Raw genomic sequence first — 20,049 nt, 5'->3', positions numbered from 1 at the left:
TCTGAAACCTAGCAAGTGTCAGAGAGAAGCTGGAGAAACTGCTGAGAATAGGGGTCAGAGGACGGGGGTGCTTTTAGCCTGACTTGTCAGTGAGCAGAACGTGCCGGAACGTTGTTGTCTGCACTATGAGGTATCCTTAGCAGAGCATATCCAGTGGGTCAGAATGCAGACGTTTAAAGGTGAAGGGATACCCTGCAGTGTAGTAAGATCAGGGTGAGGTGGCAGACTCTGGTATGGTCACTCTCTTTTGTTCTCTCTCCAGCTTCAGCAATACCAGTCAGTGAGAGTGTACGCTGTTATACAATCATGTGATGTAAAGTTACTGTGATTAATGAATTCAAATACAGTTCTGGAGGAAAAGATGTAATAAAGTGATTCCTTATTTCATCAGAGAGATGTTCTGGTGCCCATTAATTGTCAAATATAATTGTATTGTGCTATTGCACCTATTTCAACTCACTCACAACTTTCTTTTTCCTAAACCTGTATGTGTAGAGACAACTGTCTGTGTAACTACCCATTGTATACTGGGAAGAGGAAGACTGAGCTAAGCTTGGTTGGTGAGAATGAGAATTTCCAAAGGTAGATGCCTGAGTTTATGTACCTACCTCACGTTACAGATGGACAGGGGCTACACCAGCAGACACAAAGGGTTATTTACAAAAGTGTAGAAGTACAATGTCCCTCACCTACAAATGCGACATCTGGATTTCTGGGCCAAGAGGGAGCTGTCTGCGGTGTGTAAAAGTTTTCACTGTTCGATGGGAGGAGGAGTTGATGACCCCATGCCCAGTACTAGCCCGCCTCTACTGACAGCTTGGCAGACGTGCTCCTCAGAAACACACCTTACAGATTTATAAACAGGTGCAGCGTCAGTGATGTCACAGAATCTCAAATATCAGTCTCTGCTTTTTGGCCTCTATTACAAGTAATTTGGAGTCTAAAAGTGATGCACAGCTACTGAGTTGCAAGATAACAGTAAGGCAGTAGAGGATAATGTTTGCTCTGAATCAGAAATGACAACAATCCCTGTGGAGAGTCCATCCACCAGTGGTATGTCTAATAGTGAGCATTCTGTTAGTGTACCCATAAAGAAGAGTCCTTTCAGCAGTTCTACTGATGTGTACCTGAACAGCCCGAGTGTAGCCGGTGATACACAAATTGAGGATGCCACTTTGAAATTAGAAGAGGATGAGGGGGAGATTTGTGTAGGCGACAAGGGTGCTAATGATGATGTTGATGATGATTATGATGCAGACAGATACCAAATTGCCTTTCTCAATTTCTATTTATATTCTAGATTATAAAATGGCTGAATAGTTATCTATTTTACTCCTAGTGGAGAGGGAATCTGATGCAGACAGATACCAAACTGCCTTTGTCTATTTCTTTTTATATTCTAATTCTACAGTCTATGCAGGCTGCTTTTTTTCTATTCAACTACAAGTGGAGACGGGGCTATAGAGACAGAAACCAAAGTGCCTTTGTCCATTTCTTTAGATATTTAACTATAAGTGTTGGGTGTAATATACGCCCAAAGACGATGGCTGCATTGCCTATAGGCCAAGATGGAGAGGAAGACAATCAGGTTTGTGTGCAGAATTAAGGATGACCTACCAGGGATTAAACTGTTTTCTTCCAAATTTATTAGCTTTAGAATTACCTTACTTATCCAAGAAAAAGGTGGAGCACTAAATTAGGTTATTTTCGACCAAATTTTTTTTATTTTTTTTCAAAAATAGCAAAACAAAGCAAAACCAAAACCAAAACACGCAAGGGCGGTTTTGCCAAAACCAAAACACGAAGGTAATCTAGATCCAAAACCAAAACACGGGGGTCAGTGAGCATCTCTAATTAGAACTCTAGCAATTCAGCATCTGCAGTCTATTGCAATTGCACTATACCACCTGATTTTTAAACAAAATTGCAAAACAAAACCAAAACCAAAACCAAAACACGCAAGGGCGGTTTGGCAAAACCAAAACACGACGCTAATCCAGATCCAAAACCAAAACACGGGGTCAGTGAGCATCTCTAGAGGAAACCAAAACACTCAGGTCTGCACACAGCTCTAGTTACTACATAGATCTAATGTCTCCCTTGTGTTCACATCTTCCTTAAGTGTTCAAGATTCAACAAACCGCCCTCTTCTCCCCAATGGGATGTATTTTAGAAGTCAATAGTGTAAATGTCGACAGTGAAAATGTCTGCATCATAATATTGACACAGCTATAAGGTTGACAGTCATAATATCTACATGTTCAAAAGGGCGACAAAGTTAGTGTAAAATGTGGACAGGTTTGAAAAGTCAACAGTCAAAATGTTGACATAAAACACTAGATTTAAAACGGTAATAGATGAAAAAGAAATTTGTAACAAAGTAAATAAAAAAAAAATAACATTGAACGAAGGGGGGCACCACCCAAGCAGCTTAACCAACCCTAGTGCTACAAGACTAGGCTGGTACTAGCAAAATCAGGTGGACATAAAAAGTGGGTGCCCCCAATTTACCATTACCAGCTAGGCTTTGCCAGTCTGGACTGGTGGACTTAAAGCAGGGAAACCTGCAGCGTGGTTTCCCCCTACCATAATGCCAAACCAGCCCTAGGGCAGTCAGCACAGGGCTATATTACCAAGGAAGTCTGCAAAAAAAAAAATGTGGACCTAGAAAACATGTAAATAAAACAGATAACAGTGTGAAAATAATTTTATTTTAAATAAAAACACCCCTACACTACCATCATTCACCCTCTTTATTTTTCACCTAGATCCAGAGTCTTCATCTGTAATAAATCCAAAGATCCTTGGTTTGGCAAAATTAAAAACCCTCATACACGGCACAATTCTAGCTCCTAAGAGCTCACAGCACAAATGAGCTCTTATGGCATTTCAGTCAGATTTATAGCTTGAGGATTTCATATGGCTTGAACTCTTGGCTTCAGTTCGAGGGGGCATATATTTTTCAGCTCCATTAGTCCCATGTAAAGATACATCATGATGATGATCATCATCAGCACGTACAGTATCTTTACTGATGTAAAAAAAGAATAAAATAAAATGTGTTCACCCTCGTAATAAGAACTGAGATCTGCATAGGAACGAAGGATAATAAAAGTTTTGCTGTATCTTTAACTGAGTATACTCTGGAGTGTTAACAGTTAACTATTTAGAGATGTCCATCCGGTGTCATAGGGGAGGGGTGTCAGATGCTATAAGTGGGATGGGCGGAGTTGTACTTAGCCATTGCAGATCTGGATGTTGCCCACCCACCCTCCCTGCTTCATGGGTTCCTGAGTTTTGTAAGGAATCAATTGGATATAGTTTCTGGATGGGTATCAGCTGGAGGCTGTCCGCGAATATTGATGGAGTTTTGGCCGGAAAACGCAGTTCAGTCGACGGCCAGTGGTTGTTTGGGCGCACATTTACGGTATAGGGCACGTTGAACCCGCCTCTCTTCGAGTGAATCGGCTAGTAGTCTCGGTTCAGGTACTGCCCCTGTGGGTTGCCCTGTGGTTGCTTTACGTGTAGCCCAGAGGATAGGCGTGTTCTGTGGAATCGGGACGTCGTGCCCCGTCTAGGTAGATATGTGCACCTTGGGTCCACCATTTGAACCCATAGGAAGTCCTAAGGAGATGCTAGGACAGTTGGGTTTTGCCTGGCGATGTCGGACTGACTGCTTTATTCTCCTCCACCATAGTTAAATAAATAATTTAATTTTGCCACACTCAAGTCTCGTGTCGTTACTCTAAGGTTTATAGTGGTATAAGAGTAAGAAAGTAAAGAGGTTAAGATATCAAACAAACTTTTTATTAACCAGCAACAGTTCTATAACCTGGGCTTGCTATAGCTAATGCAAACACCATTTAGATCAGGCCTGCCCAACCTGCGGCCCTCCAGGTGTTGTGAAACTACAAGCCCCAGCATGCTTTGCTGGTAGACAACCAGTTGATAGCTGGAAGGGCATGCTGGGACTTGTAGTTTCACAAACATCTGGAGGGCCGCAGGTTGGACAAGCCTGATTTAGATTGTATACTCTTTGGGACAGTGAACACATCTTCTAACAAATTCCCTTACATTAGGAACATTTTTCCCTTGTCTGTAACACTGGTATCACAATATAAATAAATTAAAGCAAGCAATAATAGGTTAAGAATAATATATCATAATAAAACCCACAAGGATGGGAGGGTGCACCAGAGCCCTAATATTAAAAATAAAAGGGATAACAATGGACTGGACGTAAGTGCAGCCACTAAGTAGAGTCTATATGATGATAAGGGGAGTTCCCACCCTCTAAAGGTTATTAGAATACGGAATAATAGGTTCTACGGCGCATGAAGATGTATAATGACAGGTATGTTACAGATAAATATACTTTAATGTGATAGGTATTACTGTGACATCATATATAAACATTCTTGGCAGAATAACATTAAAGTTTATTTATCTATAACATACCTGCCATTATACATCTTCATGCACCCTAGAACCTATTATACCATATTAAAAATAAAAGGGAATAAAAATAAATCGGGCTTCTACACTTGTGGTTCAAATTCGAGGAAGAGGGGGCATATACTGTCAAGCGGCCACAAATCATTTGTCCCACTGCAAAATGACTTTTGCTTTACATGGAGCGAAAAGGTCTCAGCTTATAGTTTCAATAGAAAACCTTTTGCATCTTCCAAATTCACTTTACACCGGAAAGCATATGTTTGGGCTGCATTTTGGCAAATTTAATAAATTTATTGAAAGAGAAAAGGGAAATAGGCTAGATAAAAAAAAAAGTCACTCACTCGATTAATAACATAAATTTAACACATAAACTAGAATAAACCAGGCAGTGATTTAGCAGAAAAAAGGGAAAAGAAAAGTTAGTGATCCTAAAGTCATAATAGTCTGGACATTTTTATTGCACATTTCCAGGTCCGCAAACAGTCACAACAATTGTTTTTATGTGGGCATTTGCAAAACTGGCATATGGGCATATTCGTTATGGCAGACAGCAAGAGGCAGAATAATACACCACCAGGCCCCTCAGCAAAATTGGGGGAGGGGGGGTGATGCAGTCTGTCCTCCCATGGCACCCACTATACTCATCTGAATATCTGTGGGGGCTGCACATGCACAGTTTGAGCTTCAATGCACTTGCTTTGAGATTGCTGCAGGGTGTGTGGCCCCTGTTATATATAATAATAATATAATCGGATATTACAGATAACATATACAGAATAAGTATAGCATGCAATGACTTTAGTAAAAAATCCCAGATATAATTAATAATTAAATTGTAGACACTGTCAACTTTAACATAGTTTCTAAAATACACCAATATGCAACAGTCAGTGGTGCACGCAGGGGGGGGTTTCTGGGTCTCCAGAAACCACTCCACTCCGCTAAAGAAGTGCCCTACATAGCGGCAGTGTACTATATAGCAGCCACGGCGCTGTCAAAGAAGGGTCCGCGGCGGTGCTGTATTGTAAAAAAAAAAGTCAAGTCCTCCGCCCCTGACAGTGAAGTACAATGCTTCATCTTTCCACCTTTGCTTATCAGCAGATATTTTCTCAACAGAATTCAAGTTGAGAAACTCTCTGCATTACAATGGCGAATTCCATCTCACTATAACAACAATTTTGGCCTGTGTTGTAAGATGTACACTAAAGGGTACAGAATATGCTATACAAAGCTTACAATAGTGTTTCCTCTTTATTATGGTTAGTTATGGCCTCCTGGGGTGGTAATTTCTGGTGGGAACGATGACATTGGTGTCCTGTGGGGCAAATATACTATTAAAGTTTGCATTGAGCTCTTGGGTAACACTGCTGCTTTGCTTTAGCAGAAGATCAATGAAATAAAAGAATATCATTTTTCACAGATTTATTGTGAAAAGAAATGTCACAATGCTCTAAGTGAATGTTAAAAGAAAGGCACAGCATCTCTAGCGAGGTACAAATAACAGCTCATAGTTAATGGGGACATTTGAGAACCCGGACATTTTTGGAGCAATATCGGACTCTGTGAATTCAGTCTTTGATGTCAGTTTAAAGTTCTGCAGGATAGTGGTGAGGAAAATAAAAAGTTCCATTCGAGCCAAGTTCTCCCCTGGACAGATCCGTTTTCCTGTAAAAAATAAATAGATTCCCATTATTATTATTATTATTATTATTATTATCATCATTTATTTGTTAGGCGCCACAAGGTTTCCGCAGCGCCGTACAAAATACAAACAGGAGACCATACAGGGTGACATAGTACACAGCAATAAACACAAAGTACCAATACTTCAGAACTCCGGGCAGACATATGAGCAAAGATGGAGTAGAAGAACAGGTATGGAGACAGGAGGGGAGAGGGGCCCTGCTCATACGAGCTCACATCCTAAGGGAGGGTGGACAAACAGGTACAGGAGGGAGCCATTAAAGTAAGGGAGAGAAGGGCGGGGCTGGTGGAGAGAGGGGAGAATAAGAGAAGGATGTTTGCAAAGGTGCAACGAGGTAAGGGTTAAGTGGATTGTTGGTAGGCTTTGAGGAACAGGTGAGTTTTGAGTGCCCGTTTGAAGGAGCACAGACTGGGTGAGAGACGGATGGAGCGAGGGAGGTCGTTCCAGTGGAGGGGAGCAGCTCGGGAGAAGCCTTGGATTCTGGAGTGGGAAGACGTGATCAGAGTAGAGGAGAGGCGACGGTCGTTGGCCGAGCGCAGGGAGCGGGCAGGGGTGTGAATGGTGAGGAGGTTGGAGATGTAGGGGGCAGTAGACTGGGAGAGGGCTTTGTAAGTGGTGGTGAGGAGTTTGAAAAGGATCCTGTAGGGGAAGGGGAGCCAGTGTAAGGCAAGGTAGAGAGGGGAGGCGGAGGAGGAGCGGCGTGAGAGAAAGATGAGTCGGGCGGCCGCATTAAGAACAGAGCGAAGGGGGGCGAGGTGGGAGAGGGGGTGGCCAGTAAGGAGAAGGTTGCAGTAGTCGAGGCGGGAGATGATGAGAGCGTGTATGATGGTTTTGGTGGCATCTTGTGAGAGGAAGGGCCGGATGCAGTATTAGTAATACATACTATATTTAATCTTTGATGAGCTGGAGGTCTCAAACTAAATTGCACAATATAATTTGGGTAAAATTCTCTCATATTTTGATGATGCGTTTGTGATCCTGCTAACAATTCTCCTTGTAGATCTTCTTCTGTACAGAATGTGCAGTAAGCACTAGGAATTTCTGGGCATTTCTATATGAAGCATGGCAAAAGTCTTTTGGGTATATTTACTGAACTGCGGGTTTGAAAAAGTGGAGATGTTGCCTATAGCAACAAATCAGATTCTAGCTTTCTTTAATGTATTCTCCAAAATGACAGCTAGAATCTGATTGGTTGCTAAAGGCAACATCTCCACTTTTTCAGACCCGCAGTTCAGTAAATATACTCCCTTGATTTGGAATTTATTGGTTTGATAGTTAAGCAAATTATCATGAAAATTAAAATTATTGGGCTAATGCTTTGCAATGCAAAATGTACTTGTCTCCAATTATTAGTTTTATCAATTTTCTGCCACCTTATCTGACATTAAAGGGACTCTAACCCATTTTATTTATATTTCTTTAATGTAAATATTTTGTTGCAAATTAAAAAAATTATAATTGTGGTACCCATTTAGATATTTTTTGAAATTGCTAGAAAAGATGATTGTAAAACACGCTTTTAAGTAGCGCTGGTTGTATCTCTTCTTATCCCCATAATCATTTTAATCTGCTCCAGAACTGTCCTGTTAGACTGGGTACCCACTGCAGGAAAATTCTAATGATACGATATATACATGTTTTACCATCAGATCTGTGCTCTTCATCTGTCATCTGTCATAACTATCGGCTGAAAATATCCTGACTCTGCACACTCCATAGAGATCTATGGACATTGTGGCAGTGAGTGCATACACACTTCAAAATTGGAACGATATTCTTCCATCTTTGAACGAGACTTTTAGATCAGTTTAAAAATCTTGTTCAACGATACGATAGGTTTGGAAACAATAATCGGTCATTGTTGCAGTGTAAACACTCATGTGATATCTGGGCAAACAGTTGTTTATCCTCTGATTGGCCTGATATTCAGCTGAAAATACTGTAGTGTGTACCCAGCCTTATTCTTATTGAAATGTGATCATTTTCTCCCAGTACAATAGCTTTGGGACATTGTCAAAGGGATAATTGACATTATTAGGGTTTGGCTGGGTAAATGTGATAAAGAGTAAGCAAAGTGGTGGCAGATGCAACCCCTTGAGTATGCTTATATCCTACATTATTATTATTATCATTTATTTGTTAGGCACCACAAGGTATCCGCAGCGCCGCACACAGTACTAACAGTGGACTATACAGGGTGAAACCATACAGAACAATGAACAAAAAGTACCAATACTTCAGAAACTCCGGCCAGTCGTATGCAGTAAAGACGGAGCGGAAGAACAGGTATGGAGACAGGAGGGGAGGGGGCCCTGCTCATACGAGCTTACATCCTAATGGATGTAAGCTACAAAGTAAATCTAGCATATACATTGCCTTGTACTAGACACAGTTAAGTAAAAGGGACATCTCATTTAGGTTACAGAGCCCTTAAAGGGAGCCTATCACCTACACACAATGGTGGTAGCCATTTTTTATGTTGGTCCAATATTCAGCCGATCAATTCAACAGGAGATATTGACATCACTGAGGAATTAACCATATATTATCAAATATATTTTCATGAATATTGGATACGCCACAAAATGGCTGCCTCCACTGTGTGCATGCAACAAGTCCACTTTTAAGGACATACAGTCAGTGGTTTAAGTGGAAGTTTAGGAGTATGGAAAATTTAAGTGAATAGAGTATAATAGCTTGAACCACCACCTTTCGCAGGACATCAGGGGGTAAATGAATCAAGCTGAGAGTTTCTGGTGGATTTGAAAAGAAGAGATGTTGTCTATAGCAACCAATCAGATTCTAGCTATCATTTATTTAGTACATTCTACAAAATGATAGCTAGAATCCGATTGGTTGCTATGGGCAACACTTCCACTTTCAAACCCTCTGGAAACTCTCAGCTTGATACATTTACCCCAGATTTTAATTTCCTTTCCTCAGACTGTAGTACTAATCAATAACTATGCCCATCAAATCCTAGAGAAAGACTGAAGGACAGTGTGACAATGGGCATGACTTCTTGAAAATGGCTTCTGAAATGTGGACACTTGTATAAAGAATAGTTTCTCCATAGTGTTTTTTTTCCAGAAAGGGGCGGAGTTCCATTGGAGATACTGATTGCAGTGATCAGTGTGCTCTTTGCGCATGCACAACGAGTTGCTGGTTTACAAAGTTACAGGGCAAAAACTATAGCATTCAAAGCCCTGGGCGGCCACAATTAAATCACTTAATGCCCTGTTAATCCACTTAACGTTTGTACCTATAACAGGGGCAAATGTAGGATTTCTAGAGGGGGGAGGAGGTCCAGAGAAATAGCTAAGCCCCTCTATAGGTATATAATCATGTACCTAAATATGCTGATAATTCATGAGGGGAGGTGCACTCGCACAATAGCAACATGTAGTAACAACCAAATAAAGAACAGAAATTGTGTTTCAAGGGCACTCATTTACCAAATGAAAATTAATCCTATAATAAAATGTTAAACCTTTTTATTTACAAACACTAATAGCGAAATATCTATAAAAAAAAATGGAAGTGGAATATTGGAAGAATAAACATTGATCTGCTAAAAAGATAGAGAACCACCCTGCTGTCTCGCTGTCGCTTCAGTCAGTGGTTTGAAGGAACATACTTGCTCAGTAGATGATCTGGGTGATGTACAGTATTTCGTTTTATTACATCACTAAACCAGAGATCATGATTGTTATAAAGAGATTTACCTGCAGAGAAAGCCATCATAGCGTCATTCTTTTTGAACTTGCCTTCCTCATCCAAGAAGTGGTTGGGATTGAATTTGTCCGGAGTAGAGAAATATTTGGGGTCACGGTGAACTGTGCAGAGTAGAGGGTAGACCTCTGTGTCCTGAGGGATTATGAGGTTATTAGTCAGAAGTCATTTATACATACATTGGTCTTTAAAACCAACTTGAATATTCAATCAAAAATAATTCCGCAAAGAAATTTATGTAATTAATTGTAATTAGATTTTTTTTTTTTGCTCTAATTCTCCTTTTAATATGTTGATATCTATGGGGAACGTGTAGGTAACAACTCTTCAATAATGCAGTAGCAATATGTACTTCTCAGATAATTACAAATAAAATGGACAAAAAAGCAGTACTTACTGTATATATATATACACATTATATATATATACACACACACACCAGTGCTGCCTGAAAATAATAGTCTTTATTTTCCAGGGACAGTCTCCCCAGTGTCAATGCAAAAAGGAGTCAGTTGGTAAACGAACAAGCTAATGTTTCATCTCTGCAAATTCACAGTACTTTGAGCAAACTTCTTAATTTGGATAAGGTAATAAACCGTTATACTTATCTACTGCTTATTAGAGTACTCCTTGTCCTCCAACATGGTGTTGGAGGATGTCACACTGGTTTAGACTGTAGTAGTCCTTAGTTACACTGTTGCTTAGTCAATTTCCATATAAATTACCGGAGCTACACACTTATTACTTCATGAAGCTCTAAGCTCTCTCAATAACCTACAAATGTCCATGTTTGACAGTTCCTTCCTCTCAACTGACTACTTCTTCTTACTTGGTTCTCTCAGTCAGCTTATTAGCCTCATGCAAGTCATTTTTGGTTTTCATATTGCTTGCCAGCGCAGTCTCACCCAGTAACACCCCAATGCCCGCACACCCAGGGTGCCCGCTAGGTGATTACATTCATATAATATTAATATATAATATATTATTTATATATTTATAGTCCATTGTATTTCATGTTAAATAATTCTTGTTGTCATCTCGTTGCTAGCGCATCATCAATTTAAAATTGCTGCTGCCACTGCTTTTAGTCAATTCGGTAAAGGTTGAAACAGATAGCAGAGTAAACGTATGAGGTTCATATCATACCTTGGGGATCATATATCCTCTAAACAGGGTGTCTTTTGTTACCATATGTGGAAGACTCAGAGGAAGTATGTCACAGAACCTTTGAACCTCATGCATCACAGCATGTGTATAATGCATTTGCATCCGATCATCAAAATTTGGGACTCGATCTCGTCCAATCACTCGATCAATCTCCTCATGAAGTTGAGCTGTAGAATGAATATTATCAGACAGTATTTGACACTTTTCCACTGAATAATAGTACTTGTCCAAAAGCAAAGTAAAGAAATCATTAAAAAGGATAAATCTATTTAAAATGAAATATATAGTTTTTGGTGGAATTAATTTAAAAAACAAAATTATATTTCCAATGTATTCTGTGTACATTGAAATAAAATAATAATAATCATAATTAAAGACTAATTAAAAGTAGCATGTAATCAATATGACACTCCTTCAGTTTGGTTGTATACTGGAAGTAGAAAAAACACTACATTACACTACACTACACTACTCTGCATATTTGAATGCTACACAAAACCTGCTCCCTACACATTGCTCAGTGTATACATTAAATGAACTGTTTCGTCAGTTTTACACAGTTTTTAACTCTTTGGGTGTGATGCAGAGTTGGCCACAAAATGGGCATAATTTATGCTAGAAAAAAAGGCAGGACTTAAAAATAAAATATTAAAGCCCTTATACTACTAATGCCGATCTGCATGGATCATTAGATATGCATGGTCAGCATATGTTCTTGAAAATGCCAGGCACTCGTCCCAGCCATGGTGGACCCAGAGGGGTGATTGGGGCCCGCTCTAGCAGCACGCTATATATGTCTACTTGATGGTCAAGAGGCAGGCAAAGGATCCTGCTTAGCCACTCTGATTATGTTTTAAACACAACTGGAGCGCCCATGTATCATCCTATGTCTGTTTCTTAGCCACCAAGTCCAAGGAATGTGAAGGAGGGGGCCCACCAATCAGGTCAATGCTAAATTGTCCCCCCTTAAAAAAAACAGGTCCAGCCCCTGCATAACAGACACTTATATCCACCTCTTTTGCTAATTTTTTAATCCATGTGTTTTATGTGCAACAAACGCATTCTCTACTGGGAATCAATAAACCATGAAACAAACACACACACACACACACACACACACACAAAAGCATAATACATTTCTGAGTAACAAAAAAAAGCACAAATCAGCTTCAATGGTGCAAGCACAAAAAAATCACAAGCAGTTCACTAGTGATACTGTCATCATTATCATCCACTATTTGCACCGCACACAAATCATATGGCTTTCCCAGGCATATATATATCTTCTCCCTGTCTGCATCTATTTGCATTTTCACAAGCCCTTACTGTACTGTAGTCAGCCTATGTTAAAATGCCTTCATCCTCCACTTGCCATTCTGAGCAAGCAAAAAGTGGTTTTGACACTAGGTATACCATGCAACCGGTCATATTACTCAGTCATCAGCCCATGTGTATTTACTTTCATAAGGCATGTAACAGGTATATTTCCTGTAATAACTTTATTTTAATTAAAATTATACAGAATGCTTTTATTTACTCTTTTTTTGACAGAGGAGATCATTCCCGGAGCGTACCTAATGCACACAGCTAAACACACCACTGAGCCTGAATATTTCAATTGTTACACTTCATCATCACTTTAATTTCTGCAAAGGAACTCCTCTAAAAATACTCTCATCTTTGGTAATTTCGATAATCACACTACACAAAAGAAACTCTGCAATTCTCTGTACAATTAAGTGCATTGATGCAACTTTTTCATGATTTGCTAGTGATAACCTTGGTACGTCAAACTTATGCCTCTGCTAGTGCAAATGTCTTCTTGTTTTCAAATACTGCCATTCTGCTCCATAAACCCATACCTACATCCAGGCTTTCAAGTGCCTTTATATTTGTTTTATAATAAATACAGGTGGTTCAAATTATTGGTATATACTTTTTAAAAACCTTATTTTAATCAAATAAATACCACAATAAGTCCAAAAGATCAGCCTATGAATTGAGAGGTGAAACGGGGAAGGGAAGGTGCAGATGAATGAAGGCCGTGTACAGTAAGGTGTGCCAAGGGCATGCCAACGCAGATGCTGCAGATTCAAGTCCTGGGTTTCTCGTAAGTACGCCTGGTTTCAGCCGCATCACTTGCATCAGCTACAGGGCAGGTGTACGTGCAGACTGACATGGTAAAGTCTTTATATTAAAAGCTACACATAAATATGTGCCACTAGCTAGCACAGAACATGCGTATGCAAGAAAGAGTGACTATTTAAGCTAGAAATGAGTGGTTCGCATTCATAGAAATCTGACAGAGTCGAAATTTGGGTTTCCAGGTAGATACAAAACACGACTCAATTCTTCACGACAAAATCGCATCTGAAAACGAGGCAAAACATCAGTTCCAGTATAATACGGAACCAAAACACTTGTTATACAGGAAGTGCATCATTGCTTAATGCATTCATAGCTGGAACACATACCTCCAGACTGTGCATTCGATTGTGGAGGTGCGTTATTGCACCTTCTTGGTACATGTCTTAGGTATTCACACCTGTAGGTGTCCCAGTGACTCATCATGGTGGCTTAGTGGTTAGCACTTCTGCCTCACAGCACTGGGGTCATGAGTTTAATTCCCGACCATGGCCTTATCTGTGTGGAGTTTGTATGTTCTACCCGTGTTTGCGTGGGTTTCCTCCGGGTGCTCCGGTTTACTCCCACACTCCAACAACATATAGGTAGGTTAATTGGCTGCTATTAAATTGCCCTTATTCTCTCTTGGTCTGTGTGTGTGTAAGTTTGAGGATTTAGATTGTAAGCTCCAATGAGACAGGACTGATGTTAATGAGTTCTCTGTACAGCGCTACAGAATTAGTGGCGCTATATAAATAGAGGATGATCTAGGAATCTCTGTGTTTAGTTACTATAGTGAAAACCCGTCTGTCTACTTCCAGTTTTGGCACTTTCGGGTTTACGCGTTCCAGGGTGAAATGCATATTGTTTGGAGTGCGTCATAGAGAATACAAGGACGCCATTGCCTCATATATTTTGCAATGATATGCAGACTATCACCTTTTGATGAATTATGAGCTGTAGCTGAAGATAAACTGGGAATGCATAAGAAGCCAGGTAACGAAGTGACTGTAAATGAATGTTAATGCTATAAATAGTATTATATGAACAAAAACAGCTTAAAATCACATATGTTTACCTATTTTTCACAATTTTTAATTAAATCCAGATCTAAAACCAAAACCAGAACCTAAGGATTTTTGAGCAAAACCTGTATCAAAACCAAAGCACTGAGAAGTCAGCGCACAACTCTAATTGAAAAAAAGGATTCATTGAGGAAAGTAAAGCAAAAAAAAATGAGTACCATTGCATCTTGACAAAACCACATTGCATTGAAGGGGAGGTAAATTTAAAATGTGGGGACAGATTTATAGTTGGGGTAGGGCATGTCCTAGATCAACTTTAAATTTCAGTGTGAAACTAAAGCTGTCAAGTATTTGTGTCCTACATGAAAAAACAGCCAGTATTTAACTTCTGTGTTAAACAATAAACTCATTTGCACCCCTTGCATTGTCCAGGAAAAAGCTTACTCCTTTTTTTGCCTTACTTTCCTTAATAAATCAGGCCCATTGTATGTACAGCATGCATTAAAAGCATCTTGAATTATGCATTTTTTTAAAATCCATGTGTTTATTGATAATACTAAAAAGGGTTGTTCATTTATTTTAGAATGTATTCTTTCGATGTTCTTGTCTCTATACTTCAGTCTGCTGTGTGTATCTTCATGCGACACATTTTAATTATTTTGAAAAGCATCTCAAAAACTGTTCATACTGTTTTTGATAAATCCCCAAAGTTTTATTTTGGGATCATCATGGGATCATCTGTTACAAGAGCTTTCACATCGGACTGTTTGTTAAAATAATGAAAATGGGAACTATCTAGGCCTGTTCATTACTTTTAATTGAAATTAGAGGATGTAAGATAGATTTATTTTTTTTCTAAAATGGTGTTGATTTGATATGGAATGACCCTAATATTTGCTATGTTAGCTTAGAACTATAACTAAGCAATGTGCTTATTGGCATAATGTCCATTTTTGGCAATGCGCAGTGCAGAATCACACAAGATATGGCTATGCAAACACATATACGTCTGTACATGAATCACTCCCATTGTGTGTTGATGCCTCCCCTTAACCTTCGTTGCATTGCTGCTATTAGGTTTTGCCCACCACCTACTTACCTTGTATCTCTGGGTACTTTAGTATGATAAGTAGTCCATGCCGAAGGGTATTGCTTACAGTTTCTATTCCTGCTAAAAACAGGTTATGAGCTGTTACTAAGAGGTTCCTTATATTAAACTCTGTATCAAGGTCATTCTTCTCCTGCAAAGACATTGGTGAGATCTAAGTTCTCCAAATAGTGATTCAGAATTTACATATAGGGTAACATATTTCACCATTAAGTAATTAAACAGCAGGATTTATTATATGAAATATCAGATTACGGTATCTATAGATATACAGGTCTGGAAAAAATAAGGGAAAAATATATGCTGCTCAGTGATTATGTAATTCACACATATATGATCAATAAGTACGTTAACCTACAGTCACTGCTAGGAGCACAGCTATTCATGTAATGAGGATGGTAAACACCTAAACAGTGGGAGAAGAAATGGGTAATTGTCAAATGTATTTCAGCAAATTCAACGTATAGTATATAAATATTGGATAATCCCATTTTCTGGAAAGCCCTAACTACCAAGCATCTGGATGATAATCCTTATACTTGTTTATGAATAAGGTTTCCACATTTTACAAAAAGTTTGTTGAAAAACTGAGGGGGGCACTAATAAATCTCACAGATATTGCATTGACAAGGTAAAATAGCCCAATTCATAAATAAAAAGGTGGAGTTGGTTCCTGGTTTTATCAGGGAATATCCTTTGAACAAATCATATCTCAGACTCAGGTGTAGCTGCCATTTATTCAAAAAGAATAGTCCTACAAAACAAATCTTAGGGATTGACTTAGTTAGAAATTCAAATATATTCTCCAACATACCATCTCCCCTTTTTAGTGAAATAACTGGAAAAGAGGAGTTCTAGTGTTACCGACTTCTCCCAGTGGCTGTCGGCTCTGGCAAATGCCCATGGGAGTAGTGACTATGCATGCTACTTTTTCTACGCCAACAGCCACTATTGCCGACAACAGTGAATCTGAACAAAAAGTCAATCAGTGACAGCAGGGCCTGGTGAGAGCTAGGCAGGCTTGCTTTCCATAGTCCAGAAGAGTAAGGAGACCTAAGGTACAGTCAGCATCCACCCAACAGAGAATTAATATACTGTATACCACTCAGAGCCTTGCAGAGTGACTCCTCTCTAAAAATAAAGCTGCACAACTCTGTGTTTATAAAGCATTTTGGCATCATTACATTACATGATGTGCACTGTGCGTTGAACAAATCCTGGTGGAATTGCGAAATGTAGCTATTGAGCAGAAGTCATAAGAAATAAAAAGAGGAGGAACAGGAAGAAATAGTGCCCTTCTAATGAGAGCTTACAATCTGAATAAAAAGAGGCAGACAAATAGTTGACATATTCTGTGAGTCAGTGTGAGTGATCTAGAAATCAGAAAGATGGGGTGGAGGTTAGAGTGCGGGAGATGGAGGATGAAAGAGGGTAAGTGTCCTTCGTAAGTAAATGGTTGAACCATGGAATGCTAGGCTTTAATGAACAAATGGGTTTTCAAGGAGCGCTTGAAGCTTTGCACGCTAGGAGATGGAACAATCTCCATCACTCTATCAGACTAATGATGGAGGGCCGCACAGGAGAAATCTTGAATGCAGGAGTAAGGTGTGGTTACCAGAGTGGAGGTGAGGCAATGGTCATTAATGGATCTGAGGGGGTTAGAGGTAATATTTATGTAGATAAGGTTGGAGATGTTGGGAGCAGTGGAGTTGAAGATGGGTGAGGAGTTAAAGAGAATATTGTAGGGCAAGGGCAGCCAATATACGGCTTGGCAGATAAGGGATCTAACGGCAAACGAGCAAGATAAGTCTTGCTGCAGTATAGATCAAAGAAGAGTGAGATGAGAGTGTGGGAGGCCAGAAAGTAGAAGGTTGCAGTTGTCAAGATGGAAAATAATCAGTGAGTGGATAAGAGTTTTGGTGGCTTCATAGGAGCGGAAGGGTCTGATACGAGCGATGTTACAGACCTGGAAGCAACAGATTTCAACAAGATATTGGATGTGGGAGGCAAAAAAAGGGGGAGGAGTCCAGAATGACGTCCAGGCAATGGCGTTGAGGAACAGAGGGGATAGTATTGTTGTGATCAGTGATGGAAAGGTGGGGAGGGGAGAAGACTATTGAGGGAGGGAAGACAATGAGTTCAATTTTGGCCATTATAAGCTTGAGAAAACATAGAAACTTCCAGGAGGAGATGGTGAAGAGACAACTGGACACCCCAGAGGAGGAGGAAAGGGGAGTTCTCAGGTCAAGAAAAGTAGAGTTGGGTGTCATCGGCATAGAATTGGTACTAGAGGCATAAGAAACTGATGAGTTCACCCAAGGAGAAGGTGTGCAAAGAGCAGAGGGCCAAGGAGAGAACCCTGAAGGACTCACATTGGAAGGATGAATGGGGGGAAGGAGGAACCAGAGGTAAAAAAAAGAAAAAAGCTTTTGGGGAGGAAAGAGGAGTACCAATAGATGACAGTGTTAGAAAGGCCAGTGGAGTGAAGAGTGTGCAGTAGGAGAGGGTGATCCACAGTGTCAAAGGCCACAGAGAAGTTCATGAGGAAAAGCAGTGAGAAGTGGCCTCTGGATTTAACCAACAGAAGTTCATTAGTGAATTTGGTCAAGGAAGTTCCTGTGGAGTGGAAGAGGTGGAAGCCAGATTGAAGAGGATCACAGAGGGAGTTGTCAGAGAGGTAGCTATGGAGATGGTTGTAAAAAAGTCGCTCAAGTATTTTAGAGGCAAAGAGAAGGAGAGAGATTGGGCGCAAGTTAGACAGGGAGGTGGAGTCTAGATTGGATTTTTGAGAGCTGGTGAAACGAGCATGTTTGAAGGATGAGGGGAATATGCCAGTGGAGAGGAATAAATTGAACAGGTGAACACGGTGGGAGCAGGAGGTGAGGGGATTTGGTACAACACTTTGCAGCAAAAATAGGCTATTAGAATAAATTTTGTTCAATAATTTTGAGTATCACAGCATAACTTATAATACATTAAATTTAAAAGCTGCCCCCTACATTCTCCCCAGAAAATCCCTAGCATTTAGCAGCAATGATATATTGTTGTTCTTCTGGTTTTTGGAATGATTTGCATAATGGTTTTCAAATAACAGATCCACAAATTTCTTTTCATTAACTTGTGTAATGAAACCTTACTTACCAACACCCCAACATTTCGAACAAAAAGGAGGAACAACATTGTTTATATCACATTTCAGTTCAACCATCCATGTGAATGTCCTACCAAAGAAAAAGATTGGTAGGCAAGTAGAGAAGGGCATATCAATTTGGACAATTCTGAAATTTGTTCAAATTTCAGAGATTTGCCATATGCAAAATTAATAAGCATCAAATGTCACTTGACATGAGGGGAAACCATTTGCATATGTACTTTGAGACTGCTGTTTACTCGTGTGCAAACGGCATATACTACACAGCTATGTAAACAGCACATCAGCATTGCCTGTCTGAATTATCTTTTCCCTATTTTTATTTTCCTTACACTCACAATACCCTAAACACAACACACTGACCAGCACAAAACAGATTTGATGCCATTACATAAGTGTAGAAACGCACAAACAATTCATTGTGATCTCAATCATAGTAGTCATTAATATGCACAGACTGTTGCCTGACTGATGGGAGCAGAACTGCTTTGAAAAAGAGTATGAATAGCCAGCCAATTCTGCATACCTCCCAACTGTCCTGATATAGGCAAGACAGTCCTAATTTGAGGGGACTATCCTGCCGTCTCACTGATCAGCACTTTTGTCCCTATTCCAGGATATTGTTTTGGGGAGGGTATTTACTATTGATGAAGGGGCATTGAAGGGATGTTTTAGGGGAGGTGCATGCGACGCGACAAAGCTTAGACAGTGTAAAATTGGGAGGTAGGATATGTACAAAACATGATAGAAGCATACCTGATTTGCCCTGTAGAGTATTGTAGAGAAGCCCGATTACTGGTCAGAATGATCAAAACTGGCCATTGAAAATCTTTTCAGCACATGTTCTAGTGTATTGTCTGAATGTGTTCATTGCTACCAGTGTAATTGTAACTGAAAAGTGCGGTCAGTTATCCCCAAAATTATGGATCAGCATTGGATAACTCCTATATTACACTCCTCTTGCTCATAGGTATGCTATGTAAAAAATGTACTGTACCAGGTGTCAGCAACCCTTGGCATGCATGCCACAAGTCCTATATATTCTCAACTCCTCTTCTCCTGCTCCACCTCCTTCCTCACAGAGCACAACAGCATCCCGCGCTGTGTAATGTTATTCTGCACATTGGGCACCAGGCACCAACAGGAAGTTCTGCAGGGAACCATCAGCATCACATCACCCAGCTATCCTGGTATACAACATGCAAAACTGCTGATATGCAGGTCACATTTCTAAAGTTTAAATTTGTGCAACTGTATCTAATTTTCCACCATCACTTTGTGGGTCTAGACTGTGGCATTTCCACCATGTTGTGCCGGGCAAGGTTATTAAAATTAGATAAAAGGGTGGCGAGTGCAATTTAAGAAACATTCCTTGCAATGTGGAATTTTGAATTGAAGTTTTAAAACTGGGCAATGTGAATTGCTGTAAATATAATTTTTGGGTTTCCATACATCTCTATTCTCTAAGTTATGTATTTATCCTTAGTATATCTGTTGTATTATATGAATTGTTTAGCTACTTTTGACTTGGTTTTTACATTTTTTAGAATACCTCTTAAAATGTATGGCAACTATTTTATAG

General features: G+C 39.7%; 1 protein-coding gene across 8 annotated transcripts in view; it reads right to left on the bottom strand.

Annotated features, from left to right (window-relative positions):
- Positions 1 to 4,878: 4,878 nt before the first annotated feature.
- Positions 4,879 to 20,049, bottom strand: part of LOC142102234 (cytochrome P450 2C8-like) — a 48,414-nt gene continuing 33,243 nt past the window's right edge. For all 8 annotated transcript variants that reach the window (XM_075186958.1, XM_075186959.1, XM_075186961.1 and 5 more), the window contains 4 exons: positions 15,308 to 15,449; positions 11,039 to 11,226; positions 9,886 to 10,027; positions 4,879 to 6,120 (listed from right to left, as the gene is read on the bottom strand). In XM_075186958.1, the coding sequence (XP_075043059.1) occupies positions 5,939 to 6,120; positions 9,886 to 10,027; positions 11,039 to 11,226; positions 15,308 to 15,449 (654 nt within the window). In that variant the 3' untranslated portion in view covers positions 4,879 to 5,938. The remainder of the gene's footprint in view (positions 6,121 to 9,885; positions 10,028 to 11,038; positions 11,227 to 15,307; positions 15,450 to 20,049) is intronic.

This window comes from Mixophyes fleayi, chromosome 9, assembly GCF_038048845.1.
Source record: "Mixophyes fleayi isolate aMixFle1 chromosome 9, aMixFle1.hap1, whole genome shotgun sequence".
In the NCBI taxonomy this organism is placed as follows: domain Eukaryota; kingdom Metazoa; phylum Chordata; class Amphibia; order Anura; family Limnodynastidae; genus Mixophyes; species Mixophyes fleayi.
Note: the sequence above shows the minus strand (reverse complement) of the source record. Positions and strands in the feature narration are given on the sequence as shown.